The sequence below is a fragment of the Pteropus medius genome, unplaced genomic scaffold (assembly GCF_902729225.1).
Source record: "Pteropus medius unplaced genomic scaffold, Ma_sr-lr_union100, whole genome shotgun sequence".
In the NCBI taxonomy this organism is placed as follows: domain Eukaryota; kingdom Metazoa; phylum Chordata; class Mammalia; order Chiroptera; family Pteropodidae; genus Pteropus; species Pteropus medius.
The window spans coordinates 3,115,095-3,141,604 of NW_024347790.1; the positions used below are offsets into that span (position 1 = coordinate 3,115,095).

Below are 26,510 nucleotides of genomic sequence, written 5' to 3' on the forward strand. Positions count from 1 at the left end.
TACAGAATGGTGACCACCGCAAGACACATAGTAGGATTTAGCCGAATCATAAAGCACTGACGGGGGCAATGACTCTGGGTCATGGTTACTGATCTTCAATAACTGCCTCCCATGATCAATCTAATCAACTGGTTTTAAAGGGAAGAAAGGCTTAAGTAATTAGAATGGACACCATTACCCTCCAGACCTGTGAGCCGCCCACAATGCTCTGGAAAAACCCAGGTGGAGAAATACTGCAATTCAGCGACCTGACCACAGAGCAAGGGCTAAGGTGACAGGGAGCCCTGCGCTTGGTAAGGGTGGAGAGGTAGCACCCAGACTCAGTGATGGCTTTTATGAAGAGTTTGCCTGGAAGTCAAGTAGGACGCAGGCAGTGGAAGAGGAGGAAGAAGCTTGCACACAGAGGGGCAGAGATGTAAAGGGGCTCAGTGGTCCATGGAACAGGCTAATGAGTCCGGATGTGAATGAGAAGCAGAAGTTGGGGAAGAAGACGGCAGATTGTGAAGGGCCTTGGACACCACGCCAGTCAGTCTGGATTTACCCTGCGGTGGCGGGGAGCCAGCAGAGGGTTTGAATCATGGACATGAAATACACTGCTTGGTGTGTTAGGCAGATCACTGGGGCCATGGGGAGGATTAGGACTGATATCAAGAGTATCTTGTTTTCATTGTGACAGCTGCGTAATGCCTTCCTCCTCTCCTCCCCACCGCTTATATATCCCAGTTAGAGGAAGCCATTGTTTTCGTGCATTCTTGGTTAAAGACCACTAAACTCACCCAAATGAAACAATAAGAGTTATCATCAGCCTTCATTATTTTTATTATTATTTTCCTCTAGAGTAAAGAGAAGCCAGCAAGGTAGATGGGAGGGACAGTTTTCAGAGGCTTGGTGGTGAGAAGCCTGTCTTGGTGAATGATAAGTCTTCTGTAACCAGGGGGAAATGAGTCGCCCAGAATCCCTGGAGGCACTAGACTGGGAAAGGAGAGACAGAGGCAGGAAGTCGAGGCTGGTCGCAGTGAAGTGGAAGGAACACAGTTTAGAACTCTCAGTCCTAGTTCTGACCACCAGCGATTGTCGGGAACTGTGGAGGATTTGAGATTTTACCTGACGTGCAAGCTAATAAGTTAACCGGCCATGGTTCCAAGGATGCTGGCAAAGGACAGGAGACTCCCAGGCCACTGACAAAGGACAGTGTTCTACCAACAGCAAAGGAAATGGCCACAGTATCCTCATGTTCTTGCCCAGTTCCCTGACCTCTAATTCCTATAGGGCAGCGCAAAAATGGCCAAGTGATCCCTGCAGATGCAGTGGGCTGAGCTTTGGAAGAGGAACGCTGAGCCTAGGACACTCCAATCTTTTCTAATGGTCAGCAAACAAATGGTTCAACTTTTGCTCTGGAAGGAGATGTCATCTCTGTCTCCCAAGACGGTTCACTATGCAGATATCTTTGAAAAGATGATTCAGAAAAGATCCATGAAAAAATGTCTCCCGAGAGTGGTCAACCATGGGTCAGGTTATCTGTCTTCTTCATGTGCTTGCGTCTTTATAATGAAATGGAGGGATCGTTACGCAACTCATAGCAAAGTCTGAAATAAAATATAATTCCAAACTAAAAATTGCCAAAACGATGAGTACCTAACTTTAACATTACGTTGGAGCATTTTATGATAGCCCTGCTGAAAATGTACTTTGTTGTTACCATGTATTGCAGAATTAACCCGTAACTAACAAAAACACAGGTAATTCCTACCAGGCACGATTAAATGTTAACCTCTGAAATTGGTAAGGTGTAGAAAATGAACTAATAGTGTACCTAATTTAGCAACTGTACTGATACATTCCTTTTCTTTCTTTTCAAATCCCTGTTTCTAAAACATTCTTTGAGACTACTCTATTGTCTTCTTGATGGTTGCCTCATTAAATAATTATTTAAACATTTTACAGAGCTAACAAATAAATTTGTTTAAAAAGTCTGATTGTAAGTTTTTAACAGGATTAAATGAGATAATGTATGTAACTGTCTGAAGGTACTCAGCATACTAGGTAGTCAATAAGCATTACTTTCTTCCTATCATAGTTCTAACATTCTACGATTTAAAGGTATGGAGAATAAATCATGCCAACTTGTCATTTTTAATTAATATAAAGCTGTATTGTTTCTTTTTTGCTACTATAAAGTTACTTTAATAATAGCCATTTATATTTTATTTTTAATTAAATTTATTGCGGTGACATTGGTTAATAAAATTATGTTGCACGGGTACAATCCAATAATAAGTCATATGTATATCACACTGTGTGTTCACCAAAGTCAAATCTTCCGTCACCATACATTTGACCCCCTTGTTAAGAGTGGATAAGCATACTGTTTCCTAAGTTTTTAAATAACGACCATTTTCACTAGTTGCCATGTGTTTTCAGAATCAATGTAATTTTGATTGCAAATACTCATGAAAAAAATGATATTTAAATACCTCGATTAGTTAAAACACATTTGTAACTGGAGCGTTACTTTTAATTATCTTCCTCTCCAAGTTTCCTTTTCATTCAGCTGGTTTCTCTCTCTTCCAAGTCAGTCTAGCAGTTTAGTTTCGGGGATGGAGGGAGAGAAGTTGTAATCTTGGGAGGAGGAAGATATGATTTAGGGGGCTATCCCACCAAGGCCTAAAGAAGAAGGTAAAAATGTCTCCCTCCACCCCAGCTGTATAAGGAGAGGAAAATCAAAAAAACCACCTCGGTAAGAGTGGCAGGCTGGAAACCCCAGCAAGAGCAGGTCAGCTGCACAGGTTGAGGGGCACACAGAAAGCCGAGGGGCTCTCTTCCAGTTACCTATTTGTGGAAAGCCTTGGTATGGATGGGTCCAACATACTCCAGTGGGCGTGGCCAGAAAAAGTAAACGCTTTGCCAGTGGCTGGTTCTTCGCTTCTTGTGTGGACTGAGTATCAAGGCAAAAGGCAGGGGACCTGTTATGCAGCCCACCAAGGTCAGGGTAAGGTAATCCCACAGCAGAGGCATAAACGAGAGGCCACATGGTAAATTGGTGGCCCTGACTCAGAGGAGTCTTCAAATCCTATGAAAGCCAAGGCGAGGCTGGGTCATCAGAGAGGGTTTTCTAAAGCCCCAAGACCTTGGAAAACCATATACTAAGAGTATATCCACCAAAGATGTCAGTAACAGGTATCGACGGATTACCTAGTATCAGAACTGGCTGAGCCAAACCTCAGTAGAGCTAGGTTCACACCATTTATCACACCCACCCCTCCCAACTCCACAAAGTCCTGTGCTCCCTGCCCCACACTCCTGACTGCAATCAAGGAAGGGAACAAGGAGAACATAAAGGAATCTGGAACATTCGGCAGTTGTCCAAAGAAGCAAGTTAAATCTAAAGAAACAAATAAAAGTATTTTGTGTCACCTCATTTCATGTCAGACTAAGCCAAGCTCTTTTTGTTTGGTTTGGTTGGTTTTTGTTTTTCTGCTCTACCCAACAGATAGACACTTGATAAGAAAGATCAGATATATGGAAATATAGAGGCTACATTATCTTTGCACATTCGAATCACAGTGTGAGTAAATTTGTGACCCCACTACATATTTTTGAGCTATTCAAACGCTTTCCATTATTACTGGGAGAGGGAGCAGTTAGAGAGGGCCCCACAGTGACAAAGAAACAATTTTGAATTTTGCTTTTTATAGGATTTCAGACTCCGGTATTGTGTTTGTTTGTTTTTTTTAATAAAACATCGGCCATAATAGTTTGAGCGCAGGTATAACATTAAATAAAAAGGGCTAAGAGTAGCTGTACAACTTGCTCATTAAAGCTGATTATTTTTTTGTGTGCCAATTAAACTTTAGAGGGTAGAGAACAAGCCAGCTAAAAATCTACCTGATGTCCTCCACCTGAGGAGACAAGTAAATAAAGCCTTCAGCCTGTCAGCTACTGACATCAGCCTCATCCCAATCAAATAAGTAAAAACCTGGGCCTGACTTATGGGTAATGCAAAGCATGGACCTTGGAAAAGGGGAAAGGTTTGTAGTGATTTAGAACCTGGCCATCTGAAAACTTGATTATAAGGTAAAATATGCAGAAGCTCTAGGAAAGGCATAAAAGTGTCATGCAAATAGGGGACCAGTTGGGAAAGAGCTGAGATCAAATAAAATTTTCTCATAAGTTGTGCCACTTGATTTTCGTGCTCCAGGAGGCTGTATATTGTAACAATTAAGGGCACAAGTCTGGAAGCCAGGCTGCCCAGTCTTGAATCCTATCCTTTCCCTTACTGATCTTCAAAAAGTCACTCAACCTCACAATGCCTGGGTTTCCTCATTTATCAGTGGGGGTAATAACAGTTCTGGCTCCACTGGTGGTTGACCATTAAGTGTTAATGTGTGTCAAGTGTTTAGGATGTACCCAAAAGTGTGTAAGTCTTACTGCTACAATCGCTGTTACTAACATAACAGTAACGCCGCTACCAGTGTGTGCAAGGCACAGGCAATGCCACGGGGAGCAGGCTATCCACGACCCCTGCACTCGGCGACAGTCTAATGACGGCTATAAATTAGTATGAACGGCCTTTGACGTCTTCCGGTTAACAGATCAATAGGTTGTAACGTGTATAAACTGCATTTTAAATGCAAACTGCAACACATGTTGAGAAATTTGGAAACTACTGGGTGGTTTTCAAACTGTCTTCTGAGAAGCTCTGGGGTTTGGCTAATGACTCCACAAAGAGGAACGGGAGAAGATGGTAAAGAAAGAAGGTGAGGGAAGGAGACTGGCGTTTTATCTATCTTTTCAAAGATTGATCAATGTCTTTTCAAAGATTGGCAATCGACATGTAAGATATTTGGGTAAACAGCTCGCAAATGACACACAAAGCCGTGTCTCGTGTGCTTAGAAAACTGAGAATCCTAAGCAGGGTTTCACTCTTGCTATTTACGGTTACTTAACAAATCATTTAGATTTTTAGCAAACCATTTAGTGCCCAAGAAAAATAAGAAAAAGTTCAAACGGACCCTTCTCTAGATTACTACAGACTTCTGAGGACAAATTTACTCATAATCGATTCAGTAGCAATGACCCCAAAATATACATCCTGAGAGCCAGATTGTGTTTATCTTTTTTCCCCAGAAAATCAAGTCATGGTGGTCTCCTTCTGATTCACAGAAAGAAAAAAAAAAAAAAAATAACGAGGTGTGTATAAGAATCTCTCATTTAAGTTTTTCTTCCATAAATTTTCTCCAGTGTTTGGCGCCTACAACCATCACTCTGATAACAAACAATAACGAGAATTAAATCAACAAATAAGTAGTGAGTGGAGTAAAAACCTGGGGACTGACCAGGTTCAGCTTGCGTGTTCTCGCGTCCACCTGGGCTATGAGTTCACAGAGCACACATCTTACATTGTTCCATTTTTGTCCCCAGTGCACTCGGCCCTATTTCCTATAATCCTGCACCCTGTAACTTTCAGGGCTCAGACATCCGAAGGAGTCTGAAACCACCCCAAGATCTGCTCTCGGAGCTTTAACACGATCTGACAGAGAACCCACGTTGTCATCCCCGAGAGCTCGCCTGCCAGCTCTACAGGCTGTGGAGCGATGAGCAACCATGCACCTCAGCTGTGCTCTCTGTGATCCGTGCATCCTCATCCACGGGGAACAGGGCTGAGAACCGCTTCCCAGAACGCGGCATCCTTGTTCTGTAATGAACAGCAGCTTGACTTGACTGCAGAGCACCGTGGGAGACGCGGAGAAGCGCATCGGGGCTCTAACTCCTGGGCCTGCCCCCACTTCCCGACACCCTCTTAATTATCAGGAAGGACTTACCAAAGTTGTGGGCGCCGCCGTCACACGGCCCATGGCACCTCGAGCCGGAAAGCTTGCCTTCCACGTCTCCGTTGTGACCTTGGGGGAAATCATAAAACATACTGTAGAGGAATTGGGAGAGAAACAAGGAAATGATAGCTAGACTTCAAAAAGCTCCAGCCTCAACAGCCCGTAACAACAAAACAGGGTTAGATCATCTAATTTTCCAGAAATGTGCCCACCTTGAAGAGGCCCCAGAACTCTCTGGAACGATTCCGGCAAGGCTGCCGGCCACTAGCGACCCAACAGCAGACTGAAAACCAAGCTAGGCCTTTTCACCAAGAATTTACGACAGTCGGGGACTAGCGAACGTAAAGTGCTGTGCACACCAGCTACTCGGAGCGGCCTTGGGTGCTGCTGGGCTCTCACCCATTGGTTCCAGCTGCTGTCCTGCTTCCTCAGCGTTTTTTTCCTTTCTTCTCTCTCCCTGGGAGTTAATGATGGCCTCTGAAGGTGCCAACTTAGAATTTATTTCTCAGAGTTTCCAGACACTGGAAACCTTGAATGTATGTACCGCGGAAACAAAATAAACGCGATGCCTTACTGATCGATGCATTTTGCGGTGTGAAAGAAAAAAAACGAGAGAATTACAGGCCCGTCCCTATTTCTAAAGAGGATGCTACGCAGAATATGTTTCGAACGTTCGGGAAGCCTAAGAGATGTCGACTGCCCTGCTCAGCCTTCATACACACTTCTGATTCTTAAATAGTCATTCGAAGATCACAGCTGAGCAAATGTGGATTCCAGGTCTCAAACGCAAGATCTGCGGCTCGAGTTTCGGAGAACAAGACGGGAATAAGGATGGATTTCTAATGTGTTGGATTCATTCGGAGCATTTTTGCATTTTATAATCTTTAGCATTTTTCTTGTCTATTATATGTCTCACTCACGCTGGACTGTAAACACTGTAAGGACGGAAAATACAACAATTTTGCTTATTAACATTAATAAGCGACGATTTTGCTTATTATTTTATTAATAAATACGACTACTTCGCTTATCGTTTATAATTTACGTTAGACCAGAAATAAGATCTAACACATAGTTTGCACTTAAAAAACTATTAATGAAACGACTGACTGAAGACTCTGGAGAGAAAAATGGGTCCACCTGCTGACTACCAGGGAGGTGAATAAACCAGCTGGTGAACAGGTGAGCCCAGGGCAGGTCCCTATTCTGCTACAAGTCCACTTCTGTAACAAGGTGATGTCAGGAGCATGGAGGGCGGAGAACTTGGATGTGAGGACCAACTGGGGACTGCAGAATTTTCTAGTTGAAAGGGATGAGATAAGCTTAGTGACTTTTCACCAATCGCAAAGCCAGGTTGTGGCCAAATTATTAGAGGATGATCCAAACTTCCTAACTCCTGGTTGTAAGTGTCACATCCTCTGAAGCACCAGTGGCTGCAGAGAGGTGTGAATGTCGGGATATTGAACCCCCAGCCTTCTTCTGCCTCCTACAGATCGATACAGTGGCTTCTTAGTCCAAGGACTTCATTTTAAAGGACAAGAAGAAGCAGAGTTTGCAGAGTTGACCCCTGAGCTGAACAAAGGTGAGAGAGGAGGGAATACAGTGTCAGAGGCAGGTGAAGGGGGGGTGTATACCGGATGTGGTGTTGCCACGGTTCTGGGGTTTGGGGAAGAGCAAACACAGAGAGGGACTACTGTGCTGTGTTGTGACAGTGGCATCTGGGGAGTGGCATCTGGGGCCTGCAAAGAGATCACGGAGCAGGAGCTGTGGGAATCGGTGGCAGTGAGAAGCCTGAATGCCCTTGATCTTCAAGCCCGAGGCTGCTCAGCCAAGTGGTCAGTCGTGAGGCCCTAGGGCTCCCAGCCAGTCTCTGGTCAAAAGTTCCTGGCACCTTAAATTCTGGCCCCTTAGGGCCATGTGTCTGCCTTCTCCCCAGCCAGAAGCCAGCCCTCTGAAGGGCCTTTCACCTGACTGCATCAGAAGTAAAACTCAAGCATCTGTTCACCTTATTTAAATCAAACTTCTAAAGGCTTCATACCCACTGCTGCTCCAAATCTAAGCACCGCTTCTTAACTTGAAGCCGGAAAACTATAACTAGATGTACAGAATTCCCCCTATGTTTAAAAAAACGAAAATCTGAGACAAAGTCTGTAAAATAGAAGGGTGAGCAAAGGAGACATGTCCACTGACTTAGCTTATACGTGTCCTATGACAAGATCATCCTGCTCATCTAACCTTTAAGTGACAATTTCTACCGGCAGAGTGATTTGTAACCATCTTTGCAAACCTGATGGTGACAGTTGGAAATGTGGCTGAATTTGTGGTTATCCATAGTTACAAAAAAGCTGGGTTTTTTTTTTTGTGCACGTGGCTAGCTCCTTTGGCATTGATTTTTGTAAACTATACAATCTCTAATAGCATCTTGGATTTTTCTGGCAATATCCTTCAAAAAAAAAAACCCTCAGGATGCTTTTCACAAATGCCATTCCTTTGTTCTTTTGGGACTTTTCAGCGAAAAGATTCTTAGAGGCAGGCACAAAATAAGAAACCCATTCCTTCAAGAGAGCTCTATTAAGTGTTCTCTATTTCAATGAGTCTCTTTGCATTTACACATACTTTTCCTACTTTTGTTTGTGATTTTTCTCTCAGTCTTTTCCCTGCACCCACTATTTTAAGCTTATTTTTTCTTCGGACTGTTTCTTGTCGGCTCCCTGGGTCCCATCGTCACAGCCCTGCCATGCTCCCATTCTCTGCCTTTGCTTAGACGATATTAGGTGAAAAATATTTTATCAAATATTCTTTTTTTTTCTTTCTTTCTTTCTCTTTCACTTTCTAAAAACCAAAAGGTGAAAATGTAATTCCAAAGTGAAATTTTGGACTAATTTTCAGAGGTAGGCACTGAGCGTTCAGCTGGTCCAACATTTTAAACATATTACCTTATTTCAGAAAAGCAAATATTTTAACCAGCAGGGATGGCACAGAGTTGCTCAGCATAATTTTTTTAATTAGACTTAAAACTATTTGATGCATCACATGTTGTGCTGCATGGATTTGTCGTTATTTTTTTCCACCTCCTTTTTCATGCTCCTCTTCAGTGAGAATCCAAGCTCTGTGTAGTTACAATGATCATTTGACAGCTCTTTGTTACAAAAAGTTTACAATTTAGTCAGCTACATCCAACTTCTACAGAAATCCTATTGCTTTTTTCTTGATAAATCTACTTACATCCATTCTTTGTATTCATTTAACAGAAAACATTTGTTAGCACATATTGCACTAAAGAGAGTGCTGAAGTCTGGTATTTTGGTGGTGATCAGAGACATTTAGTCTTTCTGTTTCCATGTGGGGATGTGCTAGTCACATTTTCAAATCTAAAACTACAAACTGAACAGAGCGCTCAAAAGGCATGGAACAGGCCTTAGTCTATGAGGTCGTGGAACAGCAAGGCAAGACCTAAAATAGGAGCCAGTGTCAATCAGAGAAATAGGAGGAATATTTGTCTCATCAGTATGCTATGCATTAGGTCTCTAGAATTTGTCTTCTAGTTACAAGTTTATATCTTTCACAACATATCCCCAATTTCCCCACCCCCCAATCTCTGGTAATCATCTTTCTATTCTCTTTTTTAGATTCCACGTATAAGTGATATCACACAATATTTGTCTTATCTGGCTTATCTCAGAAACATAGTACCCTCAAGGTCCATCTATTTATGACAAATGGCAGGAATTCTCCCTTTTTCCTTGCTGAATAATATTCCATTGTATACAAATACCACATCTTTATCCAATCATTGGTTGACAGGCATTTGGGTTCTTTCCATATCTTGGCTATTGTGGAATAATGCAGCAATAAATTTGGGAGTGCAGATATCTTTCTGATATCCTGTTTTCATTTCCTTTGGATATGTACCAGGAGCGAGATTGCTGGATCATATGGTGGTTGTGTTTTTGCTTAATTTTATTTTGAGGAACCTCTATACTGTTTTCCATAGTGGCTGAAGTAATTTACGTTCCCACAACTGTGTACTAGGGTTGCCTTTTCTCCACACCCTCACCAATGCCTGTTATCTCATCTTTTTTGATGACAGCCAGTCTAACAGGGGTGAGGTGATATCTCATTGTGACTTTGATTTGCATTTCCCTGATGATTAGTGATGTTGAGCATCTTTTCATATACCTGTTGGCCATCTGGACATCGTCTTTGGAAAAATGTTTACTTGAGATTTCTAAGAGACTAGATCTTAAATGTTCTCACTACGAAAATGAAATGATAACTATGTGACATGAGAGGTGGTAGCTAAAGCTACAGCAGTAATCATATTGCAATACATAAATGTATCAAATCAACACATTGTATACCCTAAACTTACACAATGTTATATGTAACTATATCTTAATAAAGAGATGGTGTGCAAATAAATTACTGTTGATTTCTTTATTATGTACAATATTTATTATTTGGCTCCACCACTAGAAAATAAACTTCGTGAGGGAATAGACCTATGTTCACTTCCTCACCGATATGTTATAAGCACAAATAAGAGTGTCTAACACTTAGCGGTCACATAATAAACATGTGTTAAGTGAATGAAAAGCTCTTCTAATTAGCAAGCATTTGTTAAGTCCCTACCATCAGCAATGTGCTGACACTTTCTGGAGGGAGGAATGGTCTAACTGGAGAGACAGAACTTGCACACAATGAAGAATATTTGAAGAATTGCAAAAACAACAAGGCAATCTACTTGAGTTTCACTCTACGAGAGGATGACACACAAAACAAATGACCAGAGGGAGCAGGAAACAGAGGCGGGGAATGGAGTCCAGAAATCATTTGCCAAGGAGAGAGAAAATAAAGGCCAGAGAAATAACGGGGGCAGGTGCATACAGGTGTAACACACAGTAGAGTGCAGCAGTTCCCAGGGTGCCACATTTCAACGGTGAGTCTTATGGGAACCATGGTCAAACGAATCCAAGAAAGGATCAGCTATGCAAAATTAAAAATACTCTTTACCGTAGCACTTTTAAACCCTTTGCTAATGACCTGAAAAATGAATTAAAGAAATAATCTTGTTTACAATAGCATCAAAAGGAATAAAATATTTAACCATGGAGATGAAAGATCTGTACACTGAAAGATATAAAATGATGATGAAAAACTGAAGATACAAATAAATGGAAAGATACTCCACGTTCATGGATTGGAAGAATTAATATTGTTCAAATGTTTACACTACTTAAAGTGATCTATACTCTTACGATTCCTATCGAAATATCAATGGCATTTTTCACAGAAATAGAAACAATTCTAAAATTGATTGGGAACCACAAAAACCTGAAATACTCAAAATAATTTTGAGCAAGAACAAAGCTAGAGGCATCACACTCCCTGATTTCAAAATATATAAAAACTACAGTAATTAAAACAGTATGGTATTGGCATAAAAACAGACACATATACAGATGGAACAGAACAGGCAGCCAGAAATAAATCCACACATCTATGGTCAACTGATCTTTAACAAGGTTTCCAAAAATACATAATGTGGAAATGAGAGTCTCCTGAATAAATGGTTTGGGGGAAATACCCACGTGAAGAATAAAACTGGACCTTTATCTCACACCATATTCAGAAATTAACTCAAAATGGACTTAAACGTAAGATCTGTCAGAAACTGTAGAAGAAAACAGAGGTAAACAGCTTCTTAACATTGGCCTGGATAACGATTTTGTGGCTATGACCCCAAAAGCCCAGGATACAAAAGCAAAAATAGACAAGTGGGATTGCACCAAACTAAAAGCTTCTGCTCAGCAAGGGAAACAATCAGAAAAGTGAAGAGAAAAACTATGAAATGAGAGAAAATATCTGCAAACCATACATGTGATAAGAAGCTGATATCGAAATATATAAGGAATTCAACTCAATAACAGAAAAAACAAATAACCTGATTTAAAAATGGGCAAACTGGAATAGATATTTCCCCCAAAAAGACATACAAATGGCCAATAGGCCATGAAAAGATGCTCAATATCTTTTCAAAATCCCTCGTCAGTCACCAGGGAAATGCAAATTGAAACCATAATGAAATCATTACCTCGCACCTTTCAGTATGGCTATTATTAAAATGACAAGAGATAACAAGCGTCGGCGAGGATGTGGAGGAGAAGGGCTCTTGCACACTGCTCACGGGAATGTAAGGAGGTACAGCAAGTAGAAAACAGTATGGCCGTGCCTCACAATGCCAAAAACAGGAGTATCACACAATCCAGCAATCCTGCTTCTGGGTATATATCCAAAGGAAATGAAATCAGAATCTCGAAGAGACACTTACACTCCCATGTTCATTGCAGCATTATTCATAAGAGCCAAGATATGGAAACAACCTAAGTGTCCAGCAACAGATGAATGGATAAAGCATAGGTAGATCGATCGATCGATCATCCATCCATCCATCCATCTCAACCTTAAAAGGAAATACTGCCATTTGCAACAACATGGATGAATCGTGGAGGATATGCTAAGTAACAAGTGAGACTCAGAAAGACAAATACGGCATAATCTCTATTTTGAAATCCAAAATAGTTAAACTCATGAAAGCAAAGATCAGAATGGTCAGAGATCAGAGATTTTCCAGAATTTTCCAGGGGCACAGGAGGTGGGGAAATGGGGAGATGTTGGTCAAAGGGTACAAAGATTTAGTTATGCAGAATGAATAAATTCTGGAAATCTAATGCACAGCATAGTAAATACAGTTAATAATACTGTATTTTATAATTGAAATTTCCTAATAGAACTGAACTTCAGTATTCTTACCACAAAAACAAAATACAGGAACTGTGAGTTAATACATATGTTAACTAGCTTGACTGAGGTAACTGTTTCACAATGTACAATGTACGAACATCATGTTGTGTATCTTAATTACATACAACTTTTATGTGTCAAATTATATATCAATAAAACCGGAAGAATATAATTGGTTCTATCTTTCTAGAGCAGGCCTTACATGGAGTAGGCACTCAATATATTTATTAAACGAATACTACTACTAATAATAATTATGGCTCTATTCATTGAACATTTATATACCACAGTTTAAGATATTACATATATTAATTCATTTTTAAAAAATCAACAAGTTTTTAAAATAAAATTAAAAGAAAGAAACCAATTCTTATTCAACAAAAATGTATTTTTATGTGAATCAATTACCACTGAAAATGGTTGTATATTTTTATTCACAGAGTAATTTTTCCATATCAAAGATAAACTCATAAAATATTGTCACCTTATCATCAAAATAGAAACAAAAATATCTGAAATTTTCAAGATCTTGACAACCGCTCAAGTGTGCATTCTCAGAGTTAAGAGACCTCAATTTAAAAGCGCCGTAAATGTACAATGCTGATGTTTGCATTATCTGTTGTAGAGTAACAAACCACTCCAAGATTTGTGGCTTAAAATGACAATCATTTATTTGCTCACAATTCTGTGTCTCAGCCTTTTAGATTAAGGTTATCTGGGTGGCTTTTTGCTAGTGTCACCTGAAGTCACCATGGGGCTGCAGTCATCTGGCAGCATATGACTAGATAGGGCTAGGTTTAAGGACCTCATTTACATGACTAGTAGATGGTTTTGGCTGTTGGCTGGGAGCCTCCTTTTCTCCCATGTGGCCTTTTTCCTCCAATAGGCCAGACCAGACCTCCTTCAGTGGTAATGAGCAGGCAATGGTCCAAGAGAATGAGAGTAAGAGCTGTAGAACCTCTTGAAGCCTACGTACTGGAACTCACAGAATGCCACGCCCGCCACACTCCGTTGGCCAAAGCAAGTCAAAAGCCCAGCCCAGATTCAAGCAGAAGAGACACAGACTGCACCCTTCACAGTATAAGTAGCACAGTCATAGCACAAAGAAGCCTGAGTATAGAAACAGGAGGAGTTATTGCACTTATCCTTGCAAGCGATCTGCCAGAGATGTGTTGGTCTTCACTGTCAGACTGTTGGTCTGCTCCTACCGTGTGAGATCTAGGACTGGTCCAAACATTCTCCCCCACTAACTTTCTCACACTGCCCTGCTCCTTTACTTCTGAGCTGCTTTCTCAGTTTGATATTAGTCACGGGAAAGTGTGATTACCAGATTAATCTCTCTCCTCCTTGGACACAGAGAGGGTTTGTTTTTATTCTCTGTTGTATCACCAGCACTTAGAACTGTGCATGTAACATAACAAGCCACTGGATAAATTTTGTTGAATTACTACATAAATGAATGTTAAAGTTATGAAAGAGGTAATATGTGAGCTGTACCTTGAAGGACAGGTTTGACTACATTAGGCAGAGAACGGTCAGATGAGGATATTAATTCATATGAAAGCAGCAACATGCAAAATACTAAATGGCTAAGACTATAACATGAATTTCATGACCAAGGCCTTTAAAAATGATAATCAAGTACAGTAATTTGAGTACATTAATACAGAATGCTAGAACAGAAATTTGTTAAAATAGACTAATTAATCTATTAAAACTAAAAATTGTGAAGTATTAATGATAACTGCATATATAGGAATAGATGTTAATATACTATGTTATATATAAAATGAACAAATTGATATATACATTTTTAAACTATGAGCCTATTCCAAAAAAGAGAATCTATCATATAAACAAAAAGGAATAAAATTATTCTATTAAAAATGTATCATGGAAAATATCTTTAGAAAATACACAAAGACCAGAACAAATTATACCATTATACATCAATGTGTTTTAACAATTATGTAAAAATTGTAAATGCCATCAATTAGCCAGGTAGGAACTTTGTTTCATAATTAGATTGCATGTAAAACAATGAAAATATTCTAGGAGAGGGTATATGAAAAAATAACAAATGTATATACTATCTTCCTTTAAAAAAATAGTTTTATAACCATTTTAGAAATTCAAATGGAAAATCTGAATAATATTAAGGATATCTTTAACCACAAAATATATTGTTATGGTGGCCAAGACACAGACTACCTAGATTAGAGACACACACACACACACACGTACATATACACACATATATACATATATGGGAATTTTTTCATTCTGAGGAGGAAGAGAAAAATATATGTAATAATCATATTGAAATTTGGAATACCATATACAATCTAATGGGAAAAAATGTTTAATAACACAAAAAGAAATAACACTCTTACTGACATGTAAACATTTTTTTTTAATTCCTACCTACTAGAATCAAGGTCAAGGAAGTTCTGGAAGCAGCATCTTTCCAATAAATACGTACACACCTGTATGTGCTCTTACTCAGAAGAGAAGAACCAGAAGCAGAACCATCTCTAATATTTGTGGGACCCAAATTAAACACAGAGGCCCACTATCATACATGAAAATACTTAAAGTTACATATCATGATAACCATTAAAGAAATTATTTCTATCCACCTTTATAAAGTTTCCATTTTGGTTCTGGAATTCCTCAGAACTCCACCTCAGAACCCTGGACTTGCCACCGGCACCGCAGGAACCTCACGCACAGGCATGCAAGTGCCCTAACTCAGATGTCAGTTCCATCCGCATCCTCTCAAAGTATCCTCCCTTGGCCACCCTTTGGGCCTGGGGGTGTGTGCACCAACAGCAGGACAGACCTGGGAAAGAAGCCTGCGTAGTTCTCGGAATCAAACAGAGAACTAAACACGGACCAGAAGGAGAACTGTGCAGGCTCAGATTGAACAAGTACCCCCGGCTCCATAAACTCCTCGCCTCACTGGAAGGGCATCACCACAGTAAGTCCAGGGTGGGGCATCATCCTACCCCATCTAAGGTGGAACTAAGCACCGAAGAAAAGCTGAGCCATCAAGACACACCATGGTACACGGTGTAGGGAATGCAGTTAGCATTAATGTCATGGCTAGGTGGAGAGCCAGAGGAGAGAAAGAACAATTAGGGGGACAATTTTATAAACTATACAAATGTCTAACCAATGTACTATACACTGGAAACTAATAAAATTAAAAAAAAAGAAAAGAAAAAGACACCATGGCATCAGGCACAGAATCTTCACTACATCCATTAGAGGTGTATTTTGTTTTGTTTTTTTTAATATTTAAACTTAAGATTTTTTTGATATTTTAAGATTTTAATTAAATATATTGGGGTGACATTGGTTAAAAAAATTATGTAGGTTTCAAGTGTACACTTCAACAATATGTCCTATGTTTATTGCATTGTGTGATCAAATATATGGTGATGGAAGGCGATTTGACTTTGGGTGGCGAACGCACAATACTATGATAACTTAATTTTCACTCGTAGAACTTCTGATGTTCAAAGTTTTCATATCTGATAATCCAATCCAATTGAAAAATATTGAAGTCTACAATGAGCAAAAGACTATGCTAAGTTGAAGGTATGGAAGTGAGTAAACATGACTCGTGCCTGCAGAAGCATATAATCTGTCACACAGACTGTGTGACATACCTTTAATGAACTATCATAAAATGTGATAAGAGCAACGAAGTCATATGAAATAGTGACACTACGTGATGTCCCACCACTTGAACGTATCCCTTCATTAGACCGGAGATTCTGTTTCTTTTGTTCGCTGCTTTGTATACCAGCACCTAAACTGATGCCTGCCCAAAGCAGGTGGTCAATAAATACTTGCTGAATGAAGGAAGAAAAGAGAAACAGCAAATATTAGGCATCTGCTATGTATGGGAAGTTACATAAATCAAAATGGCTATGAAAGGGTCGCTATTATCCCTATTTTGCAGATGAGGAAAAAGTGACATAAAGAAGTAACTTCCTTAAATTCACAACACTGGTTAAGTGGCAGAGACCAATCTAAAGCTCAGTTATGACCTCCAAGGTCACGCTCTTTCCACCTCATCCCTATTAGACCCAATGCTCTCTCTCTATAACAAAGTTTTAATATCTCTCTTATCATTCTGAAATGGAATTTACAAAGACTATATATGTATATATAAGTTCCGAAAAATCAGTGTGGTGCCCTCATTGTAAAAAAGAGAAGAAATGTAACTTCTACATGTAAATATATACATGCTCAGGTGTGACTACATTAGAAGACGTGATGAAACAGGTACCTGCCCCTATACATAGATTCTCCATGACTGTGAAAACTACAAATGCAGAATGAGAGAGGTGACAGGTACTGGTGGCTCGAATATCACAAGGGGTACTGCCACTGACGCTCGCCGGGTAATATTTCAAATAAAACAATATATGGTCGTCTCTCAATTTACATGGTAGCTGAATCTTGAAAAAGACACTGCACTTAAAATTGTACAAAAATACTGGTCACGAAATACTTCTTGATTGTCTAGAACTAGCTCCCACCCACTAAATGCCAAGAATGCCTGCTATCATTCGACAAGCAGAAACTCCTCACAAATTTCCAAAATGCCACATAAAGAGCAATGTCACCACCCAGGGAACCACCTTCTTACAGGTCCTCAGTTGAAAGCTAGAAGAGCCTGTTCTTGTCAACTGATAACTTCTCCATGCTAAGCCCTTGGGAGCACTCACGAAAGAATTCCTGCAGGAGAGGGCTCAGTCTTTTGAATAAATTTTAATGACCTCAGCAGGAACTAGGAAAGCCAGCTTCTTAGGCCAGATCTCTACAAGGATTTTAGCAAGAATATTTCATTCAAACTGGGTTTTATTTTGTTTTTAAGTCATTTTATAAACCAATTCAGTGATATATCTGGCCAGTAACATTGTGAGCACCAAGCATATTAAGCTCTAGCTTTGGAAGAAGAAATCTGACTGACTATTCATGTGGATGGTGATTTTTCTCTCTGAGCTGGATTTTGATTTCTTATATTTCTGGAACGCAGTATCAGCTCTCCGATACCTTGGGCATATCTTAATCATGATGCTATGCTTGATAAATGTCTCTGTTTGAAGTCTCATCTACTGTATTGAATCAACACAGCCCTGCATTTGTGCCTGCTTGTGTTGGAGATGCTGTTCAAGCATCTGTCCAAATTAGCGCACTTAGCTTCGCTTCCATCCTTGGGGGAATCCTGAAATTTTTCTTACTCTAGGGTTTCTGAAGAAGCCCTAATTGTTTATATTCCTAGTTGTGGATGAGTCCCTTGGAGCTGTTAACAAATATTTCATAAGCTGGGCTAGATTACGTCTAAAATTCCCTCCCTGTCCCAACATTCTGTATGTTTTTGTTAAGTGGTACATTGATTTCCCTAATTTCTAGAGAACTTGAATGTCACAGGCAGGTACTGGGAATAAAATGTGCTTCCAGGTGAAGTGCCACATATTTGCACAATGTGATTACACAGAACACTGGGAAGCATGTTAAGGGACAAAGAACTGCTCGAGCGCTCCCAGTTATTAGACTTGGGTGGTGTCAGAAAAGATTTCAGAGTAGGACTCTATCTTTGAAATGTTCGGAGCAGGGAAGAATATCATGTATTGGCAGAGAGGCTTAAGGAAGTTCTACTGGAAAAGTGGAATGATCCAAGAGAGAGAAAGAGGAGGGGAGGGGGAAACAAAAATCCCCAAAACAAACACACGAAGAAGTGTGAGAGGTAGTTACAGATTTATATAGAGGACAGTGGCAATTCAACTTTAAAAGTAAGTTGTTGTTTTTTTTTTTTAATCAGTCCTGGTAATTTTAAATGTAAAAAAATTTAAACCAATGCCAGATCGCCCCCAAGGCCCCCAAAGTGGACGAGCTGCCACTAAACCCATCAATGACCTTGCAGTTGTCACTGCAGGAGGACTTGGCTGTGCCACAGAAAAGGATGCCATTTTCCATTTTCATGAAATATATAATGACCTAGGCTACTTTTTTAGTCTTGTTATTGGAAAATGGATCGATTTTCACCTTGTCTTAATACATATATATTGCAATATATACATTGCTGGTTTCACAGAACTATCTACTTTCATTTCTGAGACCTTCATTTTTATTGGATCTTTCGTTCCAAAGCAAATGATTAAAATTCACATCTATTCTTTTCATTGGGGTATTATCCTCTAGTACATTTCACCAGTCTTCATTGGATTGTGATATTGTCTTCATTTCTACCTGCATTTCCAATTTCCTTTTTGCTCTGTTCATCTCCTGCCCTGTGTGCTTCTCGCTGAGATTTCCTTAGATGGACATTGGCTCGTTCTGTTTCTTACTTTGTCATCCACCTACCACAATCTCCTTTTCCACGTCTTTGTTATTTTCATAAGCATTCGGTTTGTAGAGGTTTGCACGGCTGCCTGTCTCACCGGCCCTTGCAGGATCAGCCACCTCTTCTCTGTCCTGTGCCACATGACTTTACTCATGGAGGTTTTCATCTCATGTGAGTTAATTCTGTTCTTTCCTTGTTGATACCTCTTGCTGCTGTGAGTCTTCCCCCCTTATCAGTTTTCTCTCCCCCCATACCACACACGCACACACATGCCACCATGAAACTTATAGCCATTCTCCGCTCTTTTTCCTGTCAGGAGATCATATCAGTCATGTTTCTAGTAACAGACTTTATTTACCACCTCAGTGAAAACAACCCTCCCCCGCAAAACCACAATTCAAATATCAAGACACAGAACTGACTACAAACTACTGCTTCATTTAACAAATGTGGGTCGAGTGGAGCACAAAGCTCCGGCTTTGGGAAAGAGAATCATCAGACTTGACAACTACCCTCGAGGATCTCTCTGCTTCAGAAATCATAAAATCACAAACTAAATGTGATTGTTCTAAAGTGTCTGAAGTTGGGGAGCTCACCGGCCAAGACGTCTGAAATGTCTGTCTAATCTGTCTTATAATCTGTCTTATAAATGTTAAACTATTTAAGACAGAGGAGATGTCCCTTGGCAAAGGGGAGTGTTCAGTAAAGGTGCAAATGTGTTATGAAGCTCCGAAGGGAGTCACTGCGGACTGAAAAGGAGTAAAGTGAAATGGATCTGGGTAGGGTGCTATGGAGAAATGATGTGGCTTAAAAAAAAAAAAAAAGAAAGGAAAAAAAAAAGAAACTAAAACCTAAACCATACTTGAGTGTTATAGACGACAGCAGAACGTATCAAGAATGTGTTGACCTAGGAAAGAATCGGAGGCTCAATAATGACAGGCAAAGAGGCTTTGAGCAACCCAACTTGCTGACACCAGAGCATCTGGTCACACTTCTTCAACGCTGTCCCTCCCGTGTCTTCAGAGGCTTTGCCGAGGAGAGGAAGTTCAACGTCGTTAGCTTCTAGGAGGCCACCGTGGCCCCTAAAACTGCCAACAACTAACCACTATCCTGCCCCTTCTTCCTACATGACTGCAGCCCACATACACACTGAAGTTTTCTTAGTGAACTCATTTCTGGAGAAGGAGGTGTCATCGTTTTTCAAATTAATAACTTTAGGGTAGTTACTTGAGAGTGAGTCTACACTCGATTTCCAAAGTCTGTGGAGGTGGAACCCTGTAACTTATGAGTGAGAAATCTGCCTCTGATCTGTTCACAGATTAATAGGGTGGCTGAGAAGACAAAATGCTCCCTGCCAGTGGGAGGTTTTATGTGAAATAAACACTTGGCAGGGGTGCTGGAGAAGAAATGCAGACCCTGACTAAGAACGTAAATTAAATGACTTCTTTGGGAATTTGTAGAGTTACGTTCTTTTCATTGAAAATTCAATGTGTTTGTTTTTACAGAATGAACCTAAGTAAGTTAGTATATCGTATTCTCATTCTCTTCTTGAAAACACATTTTGCTTTTCTGTGAAAGGAGAGTATAATATTTATCTTACGGGTTGTTGATGGATTAAACATTCGATAGTTTATATCTCATATCAATTGAAGAAGTGCTTACTATATAGTTAGTCATGGTCAATAACTGACTCTGATGTTTGTGTAGCACTGACTTTAACATATCTGAAGTAAAAGATTATTCATGAGATAAAACTCTGTGCTCCAAAAGGATTCTCAATAAAATTCATATGCTGGAACACAGTTATCCTGCATACCTGGCATGGAAACCAAATACAACTCGAAATTGGCTATAAAAAGGGATTTCTAGTAAAACGCAGAGCTAGCCCTACAGAGAAAATTTTATTTCCAAGAATTCCCATGGCTCTGGGTCTCTCCCACTTGTTTTTGTTGCTGTTACTAAAAATTTCCCTCAAAAAATCACCAAACATACGATCCCATAGGAGGATTCACACGCGAAGAAATCTGTGAGCTGAAGTACCGCTCTGTTGATATTCTTCCGCCGCAATTGAGAAAACGAAAAGAAAATAAAACCTATGAAAAGAATTTGCAATATAAAAACTAGAACATTGCACTGAGATGAAAAGAAAAAATACATTTGAAAGATTTATGATAGAAAATGGAAGCAAACAACCTTTGATGTGTCCCCTCAAAAAAAGTAATGACTATAAAATAAGAGAGAAAATATTTAATAAGATAAAAGTAATGGGGGCGGGGAGGAAAATGGTTGTGAAGCTGGTAGAAATGAAAAGGAAGCAGAATGAAATAAGGAAAGAACATGAAGTGAAGGACAAACTTGAGTCGCTAGGCCAGAATGCAGCAAAGAAAACCACATTAAATCTATGACCGAATCACTATTACACTTTCAATTGTTATAACTTTGGAACAACTTTAGTATCTGGTTGAGTTACTCATCTTCCAATATTCTTTTTCTAACGCTAAAAAAAAAATATTTTCATACTTTCTTCTTTTTCATAAAACTTTTTAAGATCTAGCAAATAAAACCACTGTCATTTTATGCAAATAAAATACGTATTAATTTGAAGAGAACTCACATTTTTACTTGCATATATTCAACTTGGTATGTGTTTCCATTTATTTTAACCCTCATTTCTATCGACGACAATTTGTACCTTTTTCATATAGATATGACACATTTTTTTATTATATTTATTCCTGTGTACTGTAATTGTTTACCTTTATTTAGGACCATAAAGCAAAACTCTCTGAAACATGAAACACCTTAGGGCTAATCATGCTAATGTCAGGGCAACCTCATCACCTTTAGAGTGAACACTGTTTTATAAATTTTATCCAATTAACTAAGATTTCTAAAAATGCAGTTAGGCATAAATATTTAAAATAAGAAAAATTTATAATAATGAGCAGTTTCTTCAAAATCAACTCAAACTTATAATGCAAGAGTTTCGTAAAGTGGGAAGTTGTAATACAATTATGGATGTGAAGTACCTGGAACAAATAGCAATGTTCAAGATCTGTTAGTTTTTAATGTTATTTTCTTACCTACTCAACAGTGCACATTTGGGAGAAAGCTTCCTTGTGGCTAATGGAGGAAATGATGGGCCACAGGCCATGCATATTTCAACTTTACCAGGTATTGGCAAATGGCTTACTGATTTACATTCCTATCAGTAGTTCTTTGTGCATTTTAAACAAATCCATTTACAAACTCATTTTCAAGGTCATATTACTCCAAAGTGAGAAACACCTTCTGTATACTAGCAGTCAAAGAATGCTTTACTAGAATTCTCTACTTAAACATAATTTTTGAACAGAGAAGGTCGTATTAATTGCTTTTTTCCAGAAGAGATAAAGATTTCTCAGTATCCAGAATAACTCAATTCAGCAAGAATAAGTGAAAAATAGTAAAACTCATATTTTCTGTTGGCTCCATCACATATCAAGACTTACTGAGTTCTACATATTATATACCTTGTTCTATATATGTATATACAAAACTATCTAAAGTCTTTTCTCATTTTTATGCCACATTGCTCAATTAGGTCATTAAAAATTGAAGATAAAAGCTCAGAATTGTTATAACAATTGTGTGGGGAGAGAAAACATAGAAACAAATAGGAAGGAATGACTTATAAGGTAATCACGAAGGAAGAATATCCACCCCACCAATATTTCAGTGATGAAGCCATAAAGGCCATAGAAGCAATACATGAATACGACATGGAAAGTCCTAATCTAGCAGGTGATTAAAATGTTAGCTAATAAGTCCAAAACTTTGTATGCAATTTAAGTAAAATCACCATCTACTCATCTAAAGCAAAGTCAACGGGAAGCCTTTCACTTTTCTGAAAATGGAAGAAAGTTTATCTCGGCTTCTTCCCTAAGAACTTCGTGTTTTACTACAAAGCATCTCAGGATTAGAACTGATTAATGTGAGATTGCACCTGTGACCTAACAGCATTTATGTAAACAGTTTATCTTGGAAACTGCCCAAACTTGAATCATGTTTCTCTGAGCACTCGAAGCAAGCAGTGTGCTCATCTAACAGGAGGTGGAGCCGGCCGGCGGGGAGGGGTGGAGCCTGGGAGAAAAGGTCTGAGAATTGGTGGTCTGGACAGCGAACCATGTTTGTAGCATGAAGATGAACTTGGGCACGGCAGAGGTCCCCAGTTAATTAGAACCTATGTGCCCCATTCCCATCGTGGTGCTTTTTCAGCTACACATTTGAAGTCAGGCTTAGTGGATGGCTGAATATGGAGTCTGGGAAGACAGAAGACTCAAGAGTCATTGAGATCTGAGACGAGGACGATGGTGTTATGGTCATAATTATGAATGTCTGGAGGTGGCACTTGGCACAGTTCCGTGGTGAGAAGGTTGAGCTTTCGCTCGGGAGTAAGCAGGCTCAGAACTTGGAGAAGGGCTTCGTCTGTGCCTGGGGCGAGCTATTCTTAAAAAGCCAAGCTGGCTCAAAAGTTTACTCCCCTCAGAGTGTAGGGATTGCTGGAACGCTAGCGAGCCAAGCCTGTCAGGTAGTGGTAAGTCCAGAACAGAAATACACAGGGATAATTAGATTGCTTCGTAATGAGCAACGTCTGTGAAAGAACCAGAGTGACAAGCGCTGTTGAGAACAGTATCATGTGTGTTTATTTAATAAGAATGGTTGCATATAATTTCTGGGACATACAGCGATATCTTAGAAATTTTCACACTAGCAAGATAAATATATTATCTTTGGTATTAAAATATGGTAATAAATATATTAAAATATGGTAATAAATATATTATCTTTGGTATTAAAATATGCTGCTGGGTCATTAACAGAAATCATTTATTACCCTGGGACAAGTAGCAGGGTGAGAACGAGTTCAAATTCACAGGTGGCACGTGCTCCCACAAGGGCAAGCAGATAAGAACTGAAATGGTCTGAACACATATGAAGACCTTTCCTATCATTACTGTGATGCAGCTACCAAATTACTCAAAATCCTCCAGCAAAAATGGTTCAAGCATAATTGGGAAGGAAAGTGGAGTGGGGGTATGGACAGAGAAACAAGCTAATTATAAGGGAGTAATTATAAGGGAGTTCTGGGGTGTAGTTATTCCACGTATATTCAAGGTATCTCTGTAAGAGGTGTGTCTTAAAACCAGAATGGGTCCTTGAGATATCTCTGTACAATTCAAGGACTCAGAAAGCACAGAAGTCTCCTAGACTGCAGAAATCCAGGGACACTGTCAGCAGCAAGTGTTTGTGGTTGGTCCTTGCTGGGCTGTCTCAGCTCCCACAGACTTGAACAAAGTGCCTCTATTGACGTCTGGTCAGTGTTTGGCACTACTGACTCCTTCTGGGAGGAGAAACGCAGCGGCAATAAACAGAAGTTTACACACTAAGGAATATTATCAAGACCACATATGGAAACTAGTTACAATGACTCCTGGAATCTTTAAAATACCAGGAGGACTGAAGAGGGTCACGCTTTGTGAGTAATTAAAAATTCCTATGAATCTAGTTATCCATGACAAATCCAAAAGCAAAATTAAGTTAAATGACCCTTAAGTTTGAAAATTAGACCCCAAAGAAGTGGGAAAAATGAAATATTGGGTCTCCTGAGGTAAACACAATAAAAATGGATTTTCCCAGGAATTTAATGTGGAATTCATAAATGCGTTAGAAAAAAATACCACTAATCTCAAGAGAAAATAATATGCTCAAGGAAGAGTAAAAACAAATGGTCTTTCACTAAATACGTCAATGGATTTTAAAATACGATAAATTTTTAATTCACAAAAGCTGTCGTAACAGATCATAAAACAGATTAAAGGAAGAGATGAGAGCAATACTAACTCGCATTTGTAATGAGGAAGAATTCACAAAATCAAGCCACGTACATTTGCTTATAGAAGAACATTCTAGAATATTTCATCCTTGAAATACTGAAGCACTTAACCAGAAAGCACGAATGTCAGGAATTATTCTATGTCATATTGCTTCGAGATCTCTTTAAATTAATATCACTCAGACATATTTTAGGGAACAGAAAATCTTCACAGCCAGGAAAAGTAATAAAAAGATTTTAGAAATCACTGTATACTTTTCTTTTTCAACCTTCGAAAAAGACATATTCCAATATCTGATTCCAGCGATTGTAATCTGTGACAAAATATATTACATTAAAATAAAATAGTCAACGGACAAAATTTCATAAAGGGTTTTTCTTTGACTTTGAAACTAGCCAGTCCCCAGCTATGCTGGTGTACATTGCAGGTCCTGTGGAAAGGGTGCTGTGACAATATTTTAGAGTAGGCTTTTTCAAGACAGAAACTGGCATAAGCACCTCTATTTAAGGATAAAAGAAAAAAAAAAACATGATTTCAACAGTAGGAGAACGTTTCTAAACTACTTTGAACATAATTGTTCATCGACTTACACCACCACACAATTTTCTTGAAGAGGTTGTCATTTCTGTGCCTTTGCTAATCAGAGGATCATATGGGCGAATTTAGCTGATTGGGTCTTTTGAAAGTTACAGTAAAAATGAATATGAAACAGTTTGATGGACAAGGGCTCTGTGGAAACATCTACTAGGGTGGTAATAACAGGAATCAAAATGAAATCGGTTCGATTCGGCAAACATTTCCTAGTTTTCTATGGAAGGCTGTAGAGGTGTTCTAAATTAGGGGAGAGAGAGATGAACAAGTCAATCGTTCTCACAGCCCGAAGGTGAAGCTGAGGACGTAAACTCTGTAACAGAGGCGTACCGCACAGTCCCTGCAGACACGCCACCCTCGGAAGAAAGTCTCTGCTGGCTGAGGCACCTCTAAGACCTCCAGCGGAGGTGGAATGTGAAGTCCTGCCATAGTAAGAGCTGGGAGAGACGGTAAAGAGAACAGAACATGTGGGTGCGTGCTCGGAATGGCAGGGAGCCCAACGAGATGCACTCTGGCGGGGTGGAGCACAGCGTCCGGGGTGAATTGTGTAGGCCCATCAAGGCCTCAATCGTGAGGCTGGCACTTTGTCCTGTATATTGGAAGGAGACAGCACGGGCTTCTGGGTGGAAGAAGGGCGATATGATGAGATCTGTATTTCGGGCCAAGGACGTGGGTGGCCATACGTGGGGTGGCCGGCAGTCCGGAGTGACTGCCTCAGGAGGCCAGCTCCGGAGACGGTTACGAGATTCTAGGGGAGAGGGTATGAGAGCAGCGGGAACAGTAAGTGGAGGACAACCAAAGGGCAACGAACTGAGGCGGCAGGTCCGAAGCCAGACGACAGACTAGAAACAGCAGGACTTGAGACCCTATTGGCTGCGAGGGTTAGAGGAGGTGGAAGGAGTAAAGATGTCTCAAGTTATTCTTTTTAAATTTTATTTGGAAGTGATTTCAGAATACGCAGAAGTTGTAAAAATTAGCATAAAGACTCCTAGGGCTCCTCACCCAGATTTCTCAAATGTTACATTTTATTTTTTTTCTCCATCTCTC

At 39.7% G+C, this 26,510-nt stretch overlaps 1 protein-coding gene across 1 annotated transcript in view; it reads right to left on the reverse strand.

The window, feature by feature from the left end:
• MINDY3 (MINDY lysine 48 deubiquitinase 3) overlaps positions 1–26,510 on the reverse strand; it is a 397,126-nt gene that overhangs the window by 356,815 nt on the left and 13,801 nt on the right. The window contains exon 3 of the mRNA XM_039877468.1: positions 5,823–5,900. Within this exon, the coding sequence (XP_039733402.1) occupies positions 5,823–5,900 (78 nt within the window). The remainder of the gene's footprint in view (positions 1–5,822; positions 5,901–26,510) is intronic.